Source organism: Chiloscyllium punctatum, chromosome 42, assembly GCF_047496795.1.
Source record: "Chiloscyllium punctatum isolate Juve2018m chromosome 42, sChiPun1.3, whole genome shotgun sequence".
Taxonomy (NCBI): domain Eukaryota; kingdom Metazoa; phylum Chordata; class Chondrichthyes; order Orectolobiformes; family Hemiscylliidae; genus Chiloscyllium; species Chiloscyllium punctatum.
The window spans coordinates 31,733,939-31,753,722 of NC_092780.1; the positions used below are offsets into that span (position 1 = coordinate 31,733,939).

General features: G+C 42.2%; 1 protein-coding gene across 7 annotated transcripts in view; it reads right to left on the bottom strand.

The window, feature by feature from the left end:
- Window positions 1-19,784, bottom strand: part of LOC140465874 (disintegrin and metalloproteinase domain-containing protein 11-like) — a 173,555-nt gene that overhangs the window by 35,265 nt on the left and 118,506 nt on the right. For all 7 annotated transcript variants that reach the window (XR_011955175.1, XR_011955176.1, XM_072561755.1 and 4 more), the window contains 4 exons: window positions 18,830-18,901; window positions 13,096-13,188; window positions 7,968-8,048; window positions 5,315-5,365 (listed from right to left, as the gene is read on the bottom strand). Coding sequence is in view for 5 of the 7 variants with exons in the window: in XM_072561755.1 (XP_072417856.1) it covers window positions 5,315-5,365; window positions 7,968-8,048; window positions 13,096-13,188; window positions 18,830-18,901 (297 nt within the window). In the remaining 2 variants the exon portion in view is untranslated. The remainder of the gene's footprint in view (window positions 1-5,314; window positions 5,366-7,967; window positions 8,049-13,095; window positions 13,189-18,829; window positions 18,902-19,784) is intronic.

Consider the following 19,784-nt stretch of genomic DNA (forward strand, 5'->3'; position numbering starts at 1 on the left):
CGAAAGGACTTTCAGTGAGTGATCCCATTAGGGATCTTATCGGTGAGTATTTAATCATGGGTGTGCCGTTGATTTGTTCATATATTTGGTTGTTGAATATGAAGTGTGTTGTGAGGCTCAGGTCCAGTAGTTTGAGTATGCCGTCTTTGTTGATAGGTTCACCGTCCTGTTGTCTGTTCTGTTTGTCCAGCAGGTTGGCTATTGTTTCTCTGGCTAGGGTTTTGTCGATAGAGATGAACAGTGTCGTTACATCGAATGAGACCATGGTTTCTTCCTTGTCTATGTATATGTTTCTGATGATGTCCAAGAATTCCTGTGTTGATTATATCGATTGTCTGGATCCGCTGATCAGGTGTTTCAGTTTCTGTTGTCGTTCTTTAGCCAGTTTGTGTGATGGTGTCCCTGGTAGTGATACTATGGGTCTGAGTGGGATGTCTGGTTTGTGCACTTTAGGTAGTCCATAGAATCTGGGGGTGTTGTTGCTTTCAGGTTTTGAAACAACCAAATATATGAACAAATCAACGGCACACCCATGGGCTCACCCATCTCTGGACTCATAGCAGAAGCAGTAATGCAAAGGTTAGAACAAACAGTCTTACCGCAAATTCAACCCAAACTCTGGGTCAGATATGTAGATGATACCTTTGTAATCATTAAAAACACAGAAATAGAGAACACACATCGGATCATCAACGCCACATTCACAGGAATCCGGTTCACTAGAGAGGAAGAAAAGGAGAACCAACTCCCATTCCTAGACGTGATGGTACAGAGAACACCGAACGGAGAATTCACCACAAAAGTATACAGGAAAGCCACACACACAGACCAAGTCCTAAACTACAAAAGCAATCACCCCAACACATACAAAAGAAGTTGCATCAAGACACTGTTCAAAAGGGCCACAACACACTGCAGTACACCAGAACTGGAAAAAGGAGGAAGAAGAAAACCTGTACAATGTATTCGCCGAAACCGATACTTTCATTAACAGATGCCTAAGGGAAAGACAATGGAACAAGGACATGCCACAACCCAAAGGAGTAGCTACACTACTATACATCAAGAGCATTTCCGAACCGACAGCCAGACTACTGCGACCACTAGGACTCAAAACAGCACACAAACCAACAACCACTCTCAGACAACAACTCACCAGAACGAAGGACCCGATACCCAGCATGAGCAAAACCAATGTAGTGTACAAAATCCCATGCAAGGACTGCACAAGACACTACATAGGACAAACAGGAAGACAGCTAACGATCCGTATCCATGAACACCAACTAGCCATGAAACGATATGACCAGCTATCCTTAGTAGCCACACACACGGATGACAAGCAACACGAATTCGACTGGGACAACACTACTATTATAGGACAAGCCAAACAGAGAACAGCCAGGGAATTCCTCGAGGCATGGCACTCATCCACAGATTCAATCAATAAGCACATGGACCTGGACCCAATATGCCGACCACTGCAGCGGACAGCTGGAACTGACAACCGGAAGCAGCAGATTCAAACCACTACAAATGCCAGAGGAAAGATCACAGAAGCGCTTCACAGGAGGCTCCCAAGCACTGAGGATGTCACCTAGACAGGGGATGAAACGTCTGCAACACAAATTCCCAGTGCAGCGAACAGAACCACAACAATGAGCACCCCAGCTACAAATCTTCTTACAAACTTTCAATTATACATGGAACAAGACTTCCCATCGAACCATCCCTCACTACACTCCAGTGGAATGTGATCTTTATCACCATAGATTTAGACTGCCTTTTTATACTAACCCTTTTCAGTGCAGCCATGGATTGACATTTTCTGGATCATAGAGGCAGGTAGGTGCTAGGAAATGGCACTGCCGACCGATCTGCCAGTACCTGGTTCCAGCTAGTGCCAGGAGGTGGGATGGGTAGGTGGCCAGGCACACAATTAAGCCTGGTATTCAATGCTTAAGGCCAGTTTTTCGGGTGGCCTCCACAACGTGGGAGTCAATGCAGCTGCCTGGAAGTGGATTCCCCAATGTGTATCAGGGACCAGCTCCCAGAGGCAGGGTCAGAGATCTCTACCTGGCTGAGGTGAGCCGTAGCGACTGGTCACTCTCGTTTTCTGCCCAACAATGGTGGCTTGGCGGGCAGATCTATAATCTGTTTTTCAATTTTAACAAGTTTGAAAGGGGATCTTTGATATGGAGGTTGAAGGCACGTACTGTACCTTTAAGAGAAAGTCAAAACTGTTTTGCACTGAGAACTTGTAAACACCTGTCATGTGACTGACCAGCAGTCTCAGTGTACTGGAAAATTGAAAATATGTAACATTTGGCTGTTCTCACAACAGTTCATGTTTGATCAGTTTAAATTATGCCTCAGGATACTAAAACCCAATCAAAGTTGAAGTTAATGTTTTGACAACATTGAACCAATGAGACGATCTGAGGTTTGGGATATAAAGAAGCTGGCATTCTGAGAGTTAGCCTGACAGAATAAACTGCAAGCATCAGAGTAACTGCTAACAAAACACTCCCTATTAAAGGGACCTTTTCAAATGAACTATCTTTGCAGCAAAAGATCGAAGATGACCCAGGGAGATCTACAGCCAGAGGAAGATAGACACTACAAATGACAGCTGCTGTAGCATTTTGTAAATTAAGTTGATGTAATTTTAATAAGGGTGTTTATTGGAACAGTACATTGTTATAGAGTTGAAGGCAGATAACAAGCAGTTAGGAGAAAGGAGGCATAGAGATGTAAATAGTTGTTGTTTAATGTTCACTTTTAGAGTTAAAGAATAAATTGATATTTTCTTTCCTTAAATAGTGGAAATTTGGAGTTCTCAGTAACTTATACTTTAACAGATTAAAAGGTGAGGTGAGCTTCTCTGGGTGTTTAGTTTAATTAGCAGAAGGGTTCACCGCCATGTTGTAACATCTTCCATGTTGGGTCTTGCCCCATACCCCCACAGCTGCTTCCCTGCTAATGGCAACTTGCTGCTGTTTCCAAGCTGGAGTGAATTCTACAGACCCTCCGGCTTTGAGAGCCCATCACTCGCCATCCTTACCTGGATAGCAATCTGAAAGTAATTGATCAATTTGATGGAAAATCAAGTCAAATTATTGCTTCCTTTACAATGTGACCTAGACTCTGTTTAACTGTGACAGTGGGACCCTGAAGCTGCAGGGAGAAGTGGGGGGTTTGTTGGGTGGGGGTGGAGGTAGGTTAGCTGAGTGGCTGGGCATGTTAACAGCGTGGGTTCAATCCCCACACCAGCTGAGGTCACCATGAGGGACTGCCTTTCTCAACCTCTCCCCTCACATTAGCCGTGATGGCTCTCAGGTTAAACACCACCAGCCAACTCTCTCTCTCTCTCTTTTTCTAAAAAAAGAGAATAGCCTTATTTTTTGAAAAGACTATGGCAACCTTACCTTTTTAATGTGGCAAAGGTAATCCTGCTCTAGTTCTAAAAGAGGGCCTCCATTCAAAGGGTTTACTTTATTTTACAGGAACCCTAAAAATTAATCTGGCATTTATTCTGAATCCTAGCTAAAGTAACATTGGTCAATTGAGTACCGAAACTCAACTCATATCTACATATCTCATAGGCAAATGCCCTTTATAGGATCTACTATGCAAGCTAAAAGATCTCTGACTTAATACATGATCTGTGTTGAGTTAACTACTCTCAGTTAGGGTGACAATTGACTTTAGTACCTGGGCAAGGCAAGGAGGGGAACAAAATATCAATTGCATTTTCCATTCCTAATTTATGTCTAGAGTTATCTGTTGAAAAGTGTATTGTTGGTGTGTCAGGTCATGTGAAATGGTTCCTGGAGTCAAATAGCTTGTCAGTACTCACTAGTTAGGCTCACACTAGAGGGATGTCTACTTTTGTGGGATATGTAGGTGACTGGCACTGATGGAGTTGTGCTCGGCAAAGATCCAAAGCCTCAGGAGGAAATAGATTCGATTAGATGTCCTACAGTATAGAAACAGGCCCTTGGGCCCAACAAGTCCACACCGACCCTCCAAAGAGCAACCCACCCAGACCCATTCCCCACCCTATATTTACCCCTGACTAATGCACCTAACACTATGGGCAATTTAGCATGGCCAGTTCACCTGGCCTGCACATCTTTGGATTGTGGGAGGAAACCACAGCACTTGGCGGAAACCCACGTAGACACTGGGAGAATGTGCAAACTCCACACAGACAGTTGCCTGAGGCAGGAATCAAACCCAGGTCCGTAAACTGTGAGGCAGCAGTGCTAACCACTGAGCCACCGTGCCGCCCAAAAAATTGGCAAAGAATCAATGTAAAAAGGGAGAGAAAGGACAAGATAAGGACAAAACCACACATTCAACTGTGAGTCTTTTTCAAGATAAATACATATTAAGCGAGATACCTAAACATGAAGATTGATTATTTGAAAGGAGATATTGGGTCATACAGCATGGAAACAGACCCTTCAGTCCAACAAATCTATGCCAACCATAATCCCAAATTAAACGTGTCCCACCTGCCTGCGCTTGGCCCATTTCTCTCCAAACATTTCTTATTCATGTGCATTCCAATGTCTTTTAAACATTGTAACTGTACCCACAGCCATCACTTCCTCTGGAAGTTCATTCCACACATGAACCACTCATGTGTGGAATTGCCCCTCATGTCTTTTTGTAAAATCTTTCTCCTCTCAGCTTGAAAGATATGCCCCCAAAGCTTGAAACCCCCCCCCCCCCCCCACCCTAGGGAAAAGACACTGCCATTCACCCATCATTATTTTACAAACCTCTAAAAGATCAAAGATAAAAATCTCACAACACCAGGTTATAGTCCAACAGGTTTATTTGGAAGCACTAGCTCTCGAAGCACTGCTTCTTCATCAGGTGGTTGTCTGATGAACCAACTGATGAAGGAGCAGCGCTTTGAAAAGTAGGGCTTCCAATTAAACTTGTTGGACTATAACCTGGTGTTGTGTGATTTTTAACTTTGTCCACCCCAGTCCAACACTGGCACCTCCAAATCATGAATACCATTTCTAAGACCACCTCTCAATCTCTTATGCTCCTGTGAGAGAAGACTCCAGTCTATGCGACCTCTCTTTCTAACTCAAACCTTCCATACCCAGCAACATCCTGGTAAATCTTTTCTGAATTCTCTCTACCTTTATTATATCCTTCCTTTAACAGGGCGACCAGAACTGGACAACAGTATCTCTGGGAAACAATCCAAACAGGACAGAATGATAAAAGAAGCCTGCCTTTACTCCAAAAGAACTGCCTAATCTTTGGTCTGACTGACAAAGCACCTTACCTGTTCATTGTCACAATAGTAGCCATCCAGTTTGTGCACATTCCCAGGGCACTGGAGAGAGATAAAGTATTTATTCAATTAGACCATATTGCCATCAATATTTGACAGTCTTTGAGTTTTTCCTTCTTCATTGATTCATGAGGTCTTCAGTATTTTTTTGTTGACTATCATTACTTGACCTTGAACTGAGCGGCTTCCTCAGATATTGGAGAAGCAGTTCAGAGTCAGCTACATCATTGAGAGTCAAGAGTCACATGAAGCCAGAACAGGTAAAGGCAGCAAATTTGTCTCTTCAAAGGACATTAGTGAACCAAGTGGAATTTTTACAACATTTATTTATAGTTGTCATGATCATAGACTAACTTTGTATTGTCAGGGTTAGTTACTTAATTAAAATTCCACCAGCTGCAATGTCAGGATTTGAACCGATATTCCAGGAGCATTAGTCTAGGCCTCTGGATTACTGGTCCAGTGACATTACCAGCTCCACACTAGTTTGGACACTTGCTCCCACTCTGCCCTGAAAAATGAACAAGTATCAATTCAGTAACAAAAGACACCACTACTCCTAATAGTAATATCCTTATTGCATAGACAATTTAGAATGGTTCCCTTTTGTGGATTTGCAAAAATATCATTCACATGAATTTCTTCACATTTTCTCCATTTAGCTAAGTATCCAGCCTTACTAAATAACACAGTACATAGATTACAGAAATACTGTAGACTATTTTAATGTATGTTGGAAGCTCTTGGATATTGTTAATGATTCTGAGTAAGTTATAAAGAAAGATCTGCAAAATTGAATTTGTTTTTACTGGGGTATGGATGAACATAGGTGAACATGATCATATTTTTCAAATATCAAGATGTGATGATGCAAGCAAGCTATAAGTTTATGCTTTAAAATGATTAATCCTCCTCGTCCAAATGGGAGCACAAGATAAATATTTGATTGGCAAGTTGATGTGATAAGCTGCTTAGCCCTCAGTAAATCCTTTAACTTGTTCGATCTTGCTCTATCCCAGCTCTAAAATCACTTCCAATCGTATAGACCCTTCAAATCATTTGGCTATTGGCCTCTGGCCTTTAATGGATTTGCCACTGCCATCAGAAAACTGTCGAGAGTGGGGTGCTGGAAAAGCACAGCAGGTCAGGCAGCATCCGAGGAGCAGGAGAATCAAAGTTTCGGGCATAAGCCCTTCATCAGGCTAATGCAGTCCTCATTTTCTCTATCACACAACTGTTGATGGAATAATCTTCAACTGCCTTGGCTCTCCATCCCAAAGAGTTCAATCCTTCTCTAATTCTTCTCTCACATTTAAAAATCTTAGAATCTTTTTTCTCAATCTAGTTCACAATTACTTCTATGGACTATCTTAAGATTGGATTAGATTACATTACAGTGTGGAAACAGGCCCTTCGGCCCAACAGGTCCACACCGACCCGCAACCCACCCATACCCCTACATTTATCCTTTACCTAACACTACGGGAAAGTTAGCATGGCCAAATCACCTGACCTGCACATCTTTGGACTGTGGGAGGAAACCGGAGCACCCGGAGGAAACCCACGCAGACACGGGGAGAACGTGCAAACTCCACACAGTCAGTCACCTGAGGTGGGAATTGAACCCAGGTCTCTGGCGCTGTGAGGCAGCAGTGCTAACCACTGTGCCACCGTGCTGCCCCCAAAGATCCCACAAGATCTCAATGCATTCTGTCATGTTCATTCATCCAACCCCCAACTCCTCTGTGATGTGATTGGCATGTTTCCTCTGTTAAAAACACAACAACATTGCAAGTTGCTGCTGCCTCTGCTGCAATGTTTGAGCTGTGGGCATTTATGGGAAACAATATGTTAGAGTCGAAGCATGGAATGTGACTCAAATTCTGGTGATTAAAGCACACAAGTACAAACTTTCCCATTGCCAGAAGCATGAGAGGGTAAGTTATACCTGTTAGGAACATTCTGTATAGGCCTCTTCTTTCTGTTCATGTTGAAATTTAGGTAACGGGTCTAAAATCAAACTCAAAATATTTGTTTCTCTAACAACTAAGAATAGACCTGCAAACGCTAGGAAACTTACATGTTTAAAGCACTCTAGTACATCAGTATATAGGCCAAGATGCTGAAGACCTGTAGTTTATATTTGCACTTGTTTGCAAAACAAAGTTATTACTAATAAATATGCTTTTCATACAAGACTGAAAGTTAGGCTTTGTATGAAAGGAGTTATCATAACACTGCATCCCTCATCCCCAGTACACCTCACTGTGTTATATTCACATTACTTGACTGCAGGATGAATACATATAAATGCCCATTATAATTACCACTGCCTGTCACATTTATATGCTGAATAAAGGGGTCTTGTGGTGCAGTGGTAGATTCCCTACCTGGGTTCAAGTCTCACTTTCTCCAGAGGTTCGTAATAACATCTCTCAAAAAGGTCAATTAGAAAATAGTTTTATTTTTGAGTTAAAACTAAAGAGATGATACCAGACACAAATTTTGAAGGAAATATATCTTTTTGAAAATGCAATGCCAAATCTTTTCTCTCTTTGCTTAGACAGATCAGGAGATCAATCACATTTATTGGTTTGGGTTGGTTAAGAAGCATCTGTAACGAGCAAAGAAGAAACTTTCCTACCTGGCTGGAGTCTCCTGGGCAAGTCTCTGCAATGTCACACTCGTTCACTGCCTGCCTGCAGATCACACCTCGTGGTTCATACTGAGGGGAAAAAAGGCAGAATGCAGGCTTCACTTCATGCACAGAGTACAAGCAATACCAGGCTTGGATTTCCCATTGGTGAACGAACGGGTATACATTTGGATAAGTTCATGAACAGGAAAGATTTGGAGAGATATAGGCCAAGTGCAGGCAGGTGGGATTAATTTAGTTTGGGAACATGGTCAGCATGGACTGGTTGGGCTGAAGGGTCTGTTTCTGTGCAGTACGGCTATGTTAGTTAGACACTGAACTCAAATGCTATGCTCAGTGTAGCCTGAAAAAGAATAAAGTCTGGGGCACATTGATGTTGACTGACTGGGGAGCCAAATGTCTGTATGCTGGAATGAAAAGACATTCAATGGTCTAATTTTCTTATTACACAGTAAATGCTGTCAGGAAATATAAATCCTCGTGCAAAGAGAACTTTATGAATAGCTTACCACAAAAGTTCAAAATCACACAACATTAGGTAGCTGCCCTTCACAGCTACCTGACGAAGCAGCAGTGCTCCGAAAGCTAGTGCTTTCAAATAAACCTGCTGGACTATAACCTGATGTTGTGTGATTTTTAACTTTGTCCACCCAGTCCAACACCGGCTCCTCTCCACACAAAAAGAAATCAGAAAAAGTATGGAGAAAAAGAGGCACTTTATTTTGATCACTGTCTCAGGAGATCGAGATGCTGATCATTTCATTAGAACTGTAAATCTTGAATCCGGAAGAGAAAATGATTGTATCTGCTGTGTCATCTTTCCACCCTCTCCCACACACCACTGGCCTTGGAATTACGCAAATCTAGCCTGTTCAAAGGCCAGTCATTTGTTTATTCTGGTATCAAACACTATAGTCCTCAGTCACTGCACTCTGCACCCTTCTTCAAAGCATGAGGATGTGCATGTGTTCCATTAGCTGCAGGGAAACATTTCTGGGAAAGAGCTGGACACAAGCCTCACTGAATATAAATAAATTCAATGGCTCGATGACAATGAAGTGTTACAAAACCACTTCGGTCTCACAGGAGTGCACTGCACTCATACAGGAACTGTTACGGAGCTGCTGCTATCTTTTTGAATGAATCATCAAATCAGGACTTAATTCAACAGCCTTTAAAATCCCACTAAAAGAGGGCAGATTTGAGATCCAGAGAACCAGTACCCTGTCTAGGGCTTTGCTTGTCTGTGGACATTCCATCAGTGTTGGACATTTTCCCCTTTTGCCCTTCCCATCCCTCAGCTGTTGATGTATGCAAGCTGCATCATGTCTGGATTTTTATTGCAGACATAATTCCCAGCTCAAACCTTATCCAAATATGCAGGAACTCAAACATGAGTTCTATCAGTGAAAATTCCTGAAACTATCAGCAGCAGAGGTCAAGTTGGTGGATGAAGCAAAAACACAGGCAATGGGGGTGACACACATTTGAAGACCAGACCATCAGGAATAATGATAGTGCGGTCAAGATGTAACTCTGATACTGACTCTGTTCATTTTCTGCCTGGGATTAAAATATTTCTCCAGGTATTGCTATCTTGAAATTATGCAGGGGTTTCTATGCTCTGAAAATTCCTGCTGTCAGGAGCTCCAGGTACAGCAACCCAACATAGGCAAATGTGAACAACTTCTTAACTGTGAATCCACAGTTGCAGTTATTCCTCTCTCGCTATTCCTCAAGCACGCTTGGCAGAATCCATGGTGGTCCACCAATGATTGGAGTGCTGCAGCAAGCAATCAATGAGATTGTTGAAAAAGAAAAATCAAAGTTGTGATTTCAACAGAGGTCTTCAAAGCTGGAGGGCTTATGCAGATTTAGAGGCAAAACGACTGCTCATCGACTTCAGGAGTATGACAATTGTAGTCATGCCATCCAAACTATCAAGATATTTCCCTCTTTTCCATAGCAGGGAAAATTCTGACACATTCTCACCTGAATCGTCGACTTCCTGGGACTGAGGGATTTCTCCCAAAAACACAATGAGTTTAAACCATCCAGTAAAAGCTCAAACATGGATTAGTCTGGCAACAAATACCAAGAAATATGTCAAGAACAACACTGTGAGCTTTTCATTGCATTCATAGAATAAACCAAAGCATTTGGCTTTGCAAATTTCGAGGTCCTGTGGATTATCTCTGAATGTTTGCACGTCCAAGAAACTTCATGACAATCCTGCAACTGTTTCATGATGGTTCCATTACAACTGTCTTCAGTGGAAATTCTGAAACAGACGCCTTCCAATACAGACTGGGGTCAAGCAAGACTGTGTAATAGCCCTCACACTACCTGACAGTTTCTGTTCATCTCAAAGATCAACTGCTCTCTGTTATCAGTATTAAATTCCATCTAGGTAGAAAGCGCTAACTTCAATTGCCTCTGTGAGAAAACTCTAAACAGCCCACCATGGGCATACATAATGTACAGATTGAGGATAACTGCAGTGTTGATGCCCATTCTCAACCTCTTCAGTTCTGCATGTAAAAAATGAAGGAACTCCTTGAATATTGTCAAAACAATTGTGTATCAACCTACAGTATCAGGTAATGATTCTGAGAGGTAACATTGAAGCTGCATTAGTGTCACCCAACTTAGTTGTGTTACACAATCTTTGAGAGGAGAAACAGTTAGTATTGCCCAAGGTCCCAAAGGAGACTGTGTTATGGATCAGACCAAACTCACTCACAATATATTAAGAAGATAGCCTAGATCCTAACTTTTGATATATTAAAGGCAAGTGCCAGGTGTTGAGTTCCAGATGTAATTTAATTGGTCTAACTATCTTTATTCATACACTAAAATACAACAAAAGGAGGAAGAAATTGGAATAAGTTGGCTCTACTGGAAAACTTAACACAATAATAGATTACCTAACCACTAAACAGTAACTGTTCCAACACAGTAACATCCCATAAACATACCTTTGGCAAAAGCATTTCAGTAAAATAGATTATCTGACAGGCAATTCTCCAGTTCAAGAGGGAAAACATCAAGAGAAAACTCAGAGAGAGAAAGGGCAGCAGAGAGAGATGTACTGCAGTTTTCAAAACCTGCTTCAGGACCCCAGCAACTGCTCCTGAGAAATTAAAACTAAAAATCTTGGTTCCGTGGGACCTTGACCCCACTCATTCAGGCTGCTTCTATTGTACCAACTTTAAAAAAAATTCCCAAGGACTCACAAGATGTTTACTTTATTGGACTCAAACAGACAGCTTGTTACTTCTGTCTTAAAACCTCTTAAAACCACAGTGTTCTCACAACGGACATGATATAACTGGCTCCTGATGACTGTAATTATGTCAAACTAATCAATGTTAATAGCACCTATTGCTTTCATACAATACACGACACATCACATGTCGAAAAAGCACCTGTCTTTGTGAAGACTCATGAGTGGTCTACCATTTCTTATTTACAATTAGACAGGTCCTTAGACTCAGCACAACAAAGAGAACCTGCAGGCTGGTTAACCCAGATAGTTACAGCATGGTGACGATGACACAAGGTCACTGGCTCACATGGATACCGGCCAACGTCCTGTGTTAGCAGCCATAGGGATTTGTTTATCGTTTTTTCCCAACAAGTGAATGGCCTTGGATCGAAATTGGGCAGACATCATAGAATCATTGAGGAAGACACATGGTGCTCGAGTTTGTTTTTTATGTGAGGAGCAGGTAAGGAGAGAACCCTGAGACAAAGCAAATGTTTGAGGCCATAAAACCAGTGCAGAGAGAGAGAGAGAGAGAGAGAGAGAGAGACAGAGAGAGAGAGATCAGAGATCAGAGATCAGAGATCAGATGGGGCCATAAACCAGTTGGAATGAGAGCAAGGATTGAGCCAATCAATCAATCAAAGCAGTGGACAATCCGATGGGAACCCAACCGGTATTGGGAAAGGCTGACAAGTGAGGCATCATCACAAAGCAGAGCGGTATTTGTTTACTCTCCTTTAAAACTGTATTATGGACAGGTAATAGTTTTAGCTTCATAATCAACTTTTATGCAATAGTACACAGTGTCTGGACGATGAAAAACAGTTTCTCCCACCGGGCCATCTGGTTTTCTCAATGATCAAATGGCCAACATTCCCAGGCAAGTATGGAAGCATTGACATTGGTGACTGACAGGAGCTTGCTACAAATAATTTAGAATGATGACAATTTGTCCACAGATGCCAATGTTTTAATGAATGACGTCTTGCCTCATGTGCCCAAACAACTGTGGGTTGAGAATTGGCCAGTTTAGGCATCTAAAGACCCAAAGACAGTCATGTACAATGCTGACCAGGTGCTTCCATGATGTAAAGGACAACTGACAAGGGGGAAGAGTTAAAAAAGCTTAGTAATGTTCTATAGGTCATTCTGCTCTAACACGCGTTTTGTTAATACAAATTAGCTATAATACCATTTACGAATTGGGGACAATGTTTCTGCAGTGCACACTTTTCATGCGTGTATTGGTTATAACGCGATTCTGACCCCATTATTACGTTGCTAATTTTAACACTGATTGCATGAGAATGAAACTACCATGTTATAGCAGAACTGACAGTACATGGTGCATATGCTTCATATGACATTATAACCATATCTTCTTTTTATTGGGATAAATACATTAATCAACATTTTCTGACCTACAGTTTATACTGTGCTAACATCCTGAAATAATTTTTTGCTGAGTAAGCCTTGAAAGTTGTGGAAAAGAGCTGGGGAATGAGTGCAGTCAAATGGCCCTTGGAAAGAACAGACACTGGGACAACTCAAAACCCTGAGCAGTGTGCCCTTTTCTGGGTCCAGAGAATTTTTATTGAGCAAAATGTTCTGTGCTTTGAGCTATATTGGATTGCAGCAAAGTTTGGAGCTAGCAACTAATTTATTGGGAACTTAGTGGATCAGAATGTCCAGCTGAATTACACATGACTATTCCCATTCATCAAGAACAGACCTTTACCCTGTGTATGAAGATTGTGTACAAAGGCTAGAATCATGATTGAAAAGATGACTAAAACAGTGTGTGTAGATCTCTGTCTGCTGAGGTGTGTGGCAAAGCAAACATCTTACCTGACAATTTCGGCAACAGAGTCCATTACTGCACATTGCATTGTGGGTAAGGGTACACTTCTTGCAGCATTTGCCACCAACTTTGTCACATTCCTGCATGGAATAAAAAGAACTCATCATCGATGTGTACGTAATGTCCACTGGTGAATACAAGTTCTTTCTCAGCCACGTATTTACCCAAATTCAGAGTGATGTCGATTTATTTTGTTTCTTAAAGATAGTTGGTATCTTGACCCCACTCATTCAGGCTGTTTCTATTGTACCAACTTTAAAAAAAAATTCCCAAGGACTCACAAGCTGTTTACTTTATTGGACTCAAACAGACAGCTTGTCACTTCTGTCTTAAAACCTCTTAAAACCACATGACGTAAGCAGCAGAAATCGTGCAGGCGATAGTAGTGAGTAAACTTTGCTGAAATTATACAAATAACCTGACCAATTGAGAACTTTAATAGTCTGTTTGGACAAAAAAAGCATTGTTTACTGTTGGGTGTCTGTAGGCAACAGCAAAATGATTCTTAAATTCGATGTTCTCAGTGACGAGAGACTGCTGAATCAGAAAACCATGAGCTGTGTGTGACACTGCCTATTTAAATTAGTGAATAGAAAACTGGTGTAGTTCACAAATAACAAAATGTCCAACGCCCATACGTTGCTTGTGGGGTGTGGGGCAAGGGGCAAGGTGTGGAAATCAGGTTACCGTAGTGCACCTTCAAACGAACCCATCAGAATCAACAATTAGAACTCATTTACTTTGTGAAATCCATGGGTGATAGTCCGTCGAAGAGTGTGACTAACAGGTGCCAACGACATGAAATCCCAGTACCAACATCAAAAGGGACTCTCAACATAATTCCAGTAAGAACATATTGATAATGGATAATAAGGTTGCAGTAAGGCCTTTGATGTCTCTGATCTAAAGGTGGCTTCCAGTCTACTTCACATCTTGAAGATTACTAATGGAGTAGCGGATGACATAAATGCTACCATTCCCACCTAGTTTCATGTTTTCCATTTTGTCTGACTTCTGTAACTTGTTCATAATTCCCAATGGTCCCATTACATTAGACACTACAAAATGTTGTGTGCTTGTTCAATGTTAACCAACATTTTGTTCATTAAAGTGGCAGCAGTAGAATCATAGAGCGGAATGTTCCGGAGGGGTTAAAATAGTCAGAAGTGGAACCGTAAACGAACTCCACTTCTCCTAACAAACAACTGGCCACATGTGGTCATGTGGCAGTCAACCAATTAGGTATTTATGTGAGAGGAACTTGGGAAATCATGTGGGGAAGGCAGACAGGAAGTCACTGCCCCCACTGTTACTTCCCGGGTGCAAAGGTTTAGGAAGCACATTTCCTGCAAGTCAAGAGCACTATTCTCACTGTCTGAGGAGCTTTTGGGAACTGTAATTGCTGCCACACCCTTTCCACCTGCCACCCGGATCCCCCAAGCTTGAAGCCATCACTCTCAATGCAATCCCCTTCAATCAACTTTTGACATTCCCTCCCTCTCTCAACACTGACTGTGACCCACCTCTTATCAATTTTGACCTGCTGCCATTGACCCTTAAACTTCCTTCAGTAGACTGAAACATCCCTGCTGATTATCATCACTAACTTGGTGGGCGGCACGGTGGCACAGTGGTTAGCACTGCTGCCTCACAGCGCCAGAGACCTGGGTTCAATTCCCGCCTCAGGTGACTGACTGTGTGGAGTTTGCACGTTCTCCCCGTGTCTACGTGGGTTTCCTCCGGGTGCTCCGGTTTCCTCCCACAATCCAAAGATGTGCAGGTCAGGTGAATTGGCCATCCTAAATTGTCTGTAGTGTAGGTAAGGGTGGGTTGCGCTTCGGCAGGGCGGTGTGGACTTGTTGGGCCGAAGGGCCTGTTTCCACACTGTAAGTAAGTAATCTAATCTAAAAACTTCCCTTCTTTCATGCTCTGTTGTCCTTGGTTACCCTTGACTCTTGGACATTCCCCATTCACCTTCCCTGTATAACTTAAGATCGTCCGTAATCATGCTGACATGTCATCTTCAGAGTTTCATCTTCCTTTTATGGCTCTGCCTACCTTCCTCTGTCCTTAAGAGGACACTGTGAGGTGGCCAATTCCTTCCCTCTCTCCCTCACTCAATTTGCAACTTCTCCTTTGACTGCCTCCACTAAACTCAGCCATCAATATCCCACTTTCTTAAAGCTCACCCATAGCAGAAAAAGCAGCTCTGACTCAGCGCACACCAGATCGTCCAATAATGTCTGTTGCAGCTCATGCTTAAGTTGACAGGAAACTGAAGGCACATGTTTCTCACTTAATAATTATGCAATTGGAAAGGTACACATAACTCTGGCAAAGTTGTCTGTTAAAGTATACACATGATGTGCAAATATAATAAGGAGGTTGTGATGCTTGCTCAGGAAGCTCAATTTTCCTCAACTTAATACTGTAATTTCATCCTGCCTTCAAGAAGCTGATGTTAATCCCCTGCACAATAAAGTGCCCACCCACATTGTCCTGCAACCCCCTCCCTCAACACCCCCTTATTTCCCACTTCTGAGAACAGAGTCAAAGAATAATCATAGGACAAGACAGAAGGTCATTCAGCCCATCATATCTGTCAGGTCTCTAAAAGAACAACTCAGACAGTCCCCACCCATTTCTCCCAAACCCTGTGAAATTTTAATCTGCCTCACCATACTGTTACTTCTGCACCTGCATACCTTTATAATTTTATCATTTGTTTTACATTGTCTCTCCTTATTTATTCCACCTATTTTACCAGTCTGTTCCCTACTGAAGTCTATGACAGTTCACAATACTGAACTTGTCTCCTTGCGTTCAAGTCTAGGTCAGTAAGGATATTGAGAAAAACAGTGCCTTAATACCAACCTCTGGAGAACCTCACTGCATACCTACCTTTGCTTTGAAAAACAACTATTTACCACGACACTCTGCTTCCCATCAATCAGCCTCCACCACTTCTTCAGGCAGCTCATTCCATACACGCACCATCCTTTTCATGAAAATGTTGCCCTTTGGATCCTTTATAAATCTTACCGTCTCACCTTAAAACTTTGCCCTCTGGTTCTGGACTCCTCAGCCCAGGGAAAAGACTTTGTCTATTTACCCTATCCATGCCCCTCATGATTTTATAAACTTCTGTCTTGTCACTCCTCAGCCTCTGATGCTCCAGGGAAAACAGCTCCAGTCTGTTCAGTCTCTCCCACAGCTCAAACCCTCCAACCCTGGCAAAATCCTTGTAAATCTTTTCTGAACCCTTTCAAGTTTCACAACAACCTTCCTGTCAGATGGAGACCAGAACTGCACACAATATTCCAAAACAGTCAATATGATGTGGACTCTTTTCAAGATATCACTATTTATTTCTCCAAGTTGTCTAGCGTCTATGACTTTCTCCACAGTAAATAATGATGCAAATCAAAATTGGGCTAAAACACACTTCATGTATAAAGGTAATTATGAGGGCATGAGAGAGGAACTGACAAAAATAAACTGGAAGCAGAGGCTTTCGGGGAAGACAGTAGAGCAAAAATGGCAGGAGTTTGTGGGTATAATTGAGGACACTGTACAGAGGTTCATCCCCAAGAAAAGAAAGATTATCCAGGGAGGATTAGACAGCCATGGCTGACAAAGGAAGTCAGGAAATGTATTAAAGAAAAAGAGAGATCCTATAAAGTGGCCAAGAGCACTGGGAAATCAGAAGATTGGGAAGGCTACAAAAACAAACAGAGGATAACAAAGACAGTAATAAGAAAGGAGAGGATCAAATATGAAGGTTGGCTAGCCAGTAATATTAGAAATGATAGTAAAAGTTTCTTTCAATACATAAGAAACAAACGACAGTCAAAAGTAGACATGGGGCCACTTCAAACTGATGCTGGAAACCTAGTGATGGGAGATAAGGAAATAGCAGGAGAACTTAATAAGTACTTTGCATCAGTTTTCACGGTGGAAGACATGAGTAATATCCCAACAATTAAAGGGAGTCAAGGGGCTGAGTTGAGTACGGTTGTCATTACAAAAGAGATAGTCCTAGAAAAGCTAAAAAGTCTTAAAATTGATAAATCTCCTGGCCCCGATGGGATACATCCTAGAGTTCTGAGAGAGGTGGCTGAGGAAATAGCGGAGGCATTGGTTGAGATCTTTCAAGAGTCACTGGAGTCACAGAAAGTCCCGGATGATTGGAAGATCGCTGTTGTAACCCCATTGTTCAAGAAAGGACCAAGACAAAAGATTATAGGAAAATTATAGGCCAATTAGCCTAACCTCGGTTGTTGGTAAAATTCTAGAATCCATCATTAAGGATGAGGTTTCTAAATTCTTAGAAGAGCAGAGTCTGATTAGAACAAGTCAACATGGATTTAGTAAGGGGAGGTCATGCCTGACAAACCTGTTGGTATTCTTTGAAGAGGTGACAAGTAGGTTAGACCAGGGAAATCCAGTGGATGTGGTCTATCTAGACTTCCAAAAGGCCTTTGATAAGGTGCCACATGGGAGGCTGCTGAGCAAGGTGAGGGCCCATGGTGTTCAAGGTGAGCTACTGGGATGGATTGAAGATTGGCTGTCTGACAGAAGGCAGAGAGTTGGGATAAGAGGTTCTTTTTCAGAATGGCAGCCGGTGACGAGCGGTGTCCCGCAGGGTTCAGTGTTGGGGCCACAGCTGTTTGCATTATATATTAATGGTCTGGATGAAGGGACTGGGGAAATTCTAGCAAAGTTTGCAGATGATACGAAGTTAGGTGGACAGGCAGGTAGTACTGAGGAAGTGGGGAGGCTGCAGAAGGATCTAGACAGTTTGGGAGAGTGGTCCAGGAAATGGCTGATGGAATTCAACGTGAACAAATGCGAGGTCTTGCACTTTGGCAAAAAGAATAAAAGCACAGACTACTTTCTAAACTGTGAGAAAATTCGTAAAGCCAAAGTACAAAGGGATCTGGGAGTGCTAGTCGAGGATTCTCTAAAGGTCAACATGCAGGTTGAGTCTGTGATTAAGAAAGCGAATGCAATGTTGTCACTTATCTCAAGAGGGTTGGAATATAAAAGCAACATTGTGCTACTTATAAAGCTCTGGTTAGGCGCCATTTGGAGTACTGTGTCCAGTATTGGTCCCCACACCTCAGGAAGGACATACTGGCACTGGAACATGTCCAGTGGAGATTCACACGGATGATCCCTGGAATGCTAGGTCTAACATATGAGGAACGGCTGAGGATACTGGGATTGTATTCATTGGAGTTTAGAAGATTAAGGGGAGACTTAATAGAGACATACAAGATAATACATGGCTTGGAAAGGGTGGATGCTAGGAAATTGTTTCCGTTAGGTGAGGAGACTAGGACCCGTGGACACAGCCTTAGAATTAGAGGGGGTAAATTCAGAACAGAAATGCGGAGACATTTCTTCAGCCAGAGAGTGATGGGCCTGCGGAATTCATTGCCGCAGAGTGCAGTGGAGGCTGGAACACTAAATGTCTTCAAGGCAGAGATTGATAGATTCTTGTTGTCTCGGGGAATTAAGGGCTATGGGGAGAATGTGGGTAAGTGGAGTTGAAATGCCCATCAGCCATGATTGAATGGCGGAGTGGACTCGATGGGCCGAATGGCCTTACTTCCACTCCTATGTCTTATGGTCTTATGTGATAATTCAGCAAACTCCATTTGGTAAAGTACAGAAATACAACCACACACATTGAGCCTCGGAGAGAAATTTACTTACAGTTTCAGAACCACAGTCACATTCTTCTCCTGTTTCGACAAACCCATTTCCACATTCTTGAGGATCAATTAGCTGTAGAAATAGTTGAACAGATCATTTTGAGACTTGGCTCACGGTTACTGAAAATTCTAAACAAGTTTCAATAACAAATAACATAAAATCATGAAATCCTGAGTTTTTTATAAAGCTTAGTGTCAATGTGCTTCTAAAAAAATCACTTACTGAATGAAACATTACTGAGTGAACGTTAGGCCATTCACCAAGAAATGTTTGGAGTTGGTAAGAACAGGAGGCAGGGTGGAGGTAGAATAGAACTTCTGCCCATCCATCACTCTTCCCCTTTTGTTTCTGATAAACCAGAGCCCCATCAAAACCTTTAAAAAAACTGATGAGCACAACAGGCTCGAAGATTCCTGATAAATTTGAATATTGTGTCAAAATTACAAAAGGTCAGGCAGCATCCAAGGAGAAGGAGAATCGACATTTTGGGCATAAGCCCTTCAGGAAGAAGGGCTTATGCCCAAAACGTCGATTCTCCTTCTCCTTGGATGTTGCCTGACCTGCTGCGCTTTTCCAGCAACACATTTTTAAGCTCTGATCTCCAGCATCTGCAGTCCTCACTTTCTCAAAATTACAAAAGCCAAAATTCACCTCAAACCTCATTGCTGGCATAATTTAAAGTTGATTTCACCCCAGGTTCCTATCATCTTCCATTCACCCCACTCATTGTTCTGACAAACGTGGACAGATCTAATTGGCTTACTTTTCCGAAGACACTCATATTCTGTTCATCACCACTGTAGCTTCTAAAACCACTCTCCATTGTGAAGAGTGGCAACAGCTCACTGACCTTTTTGTCATTAAGATGGAGATCGTTTGATCAGCTTCCTCTGCCATTGCCCCAGCCCACTGAATCAAACGTCCTAAACAAAAAAAAAACTCCTCCCTACTGTGA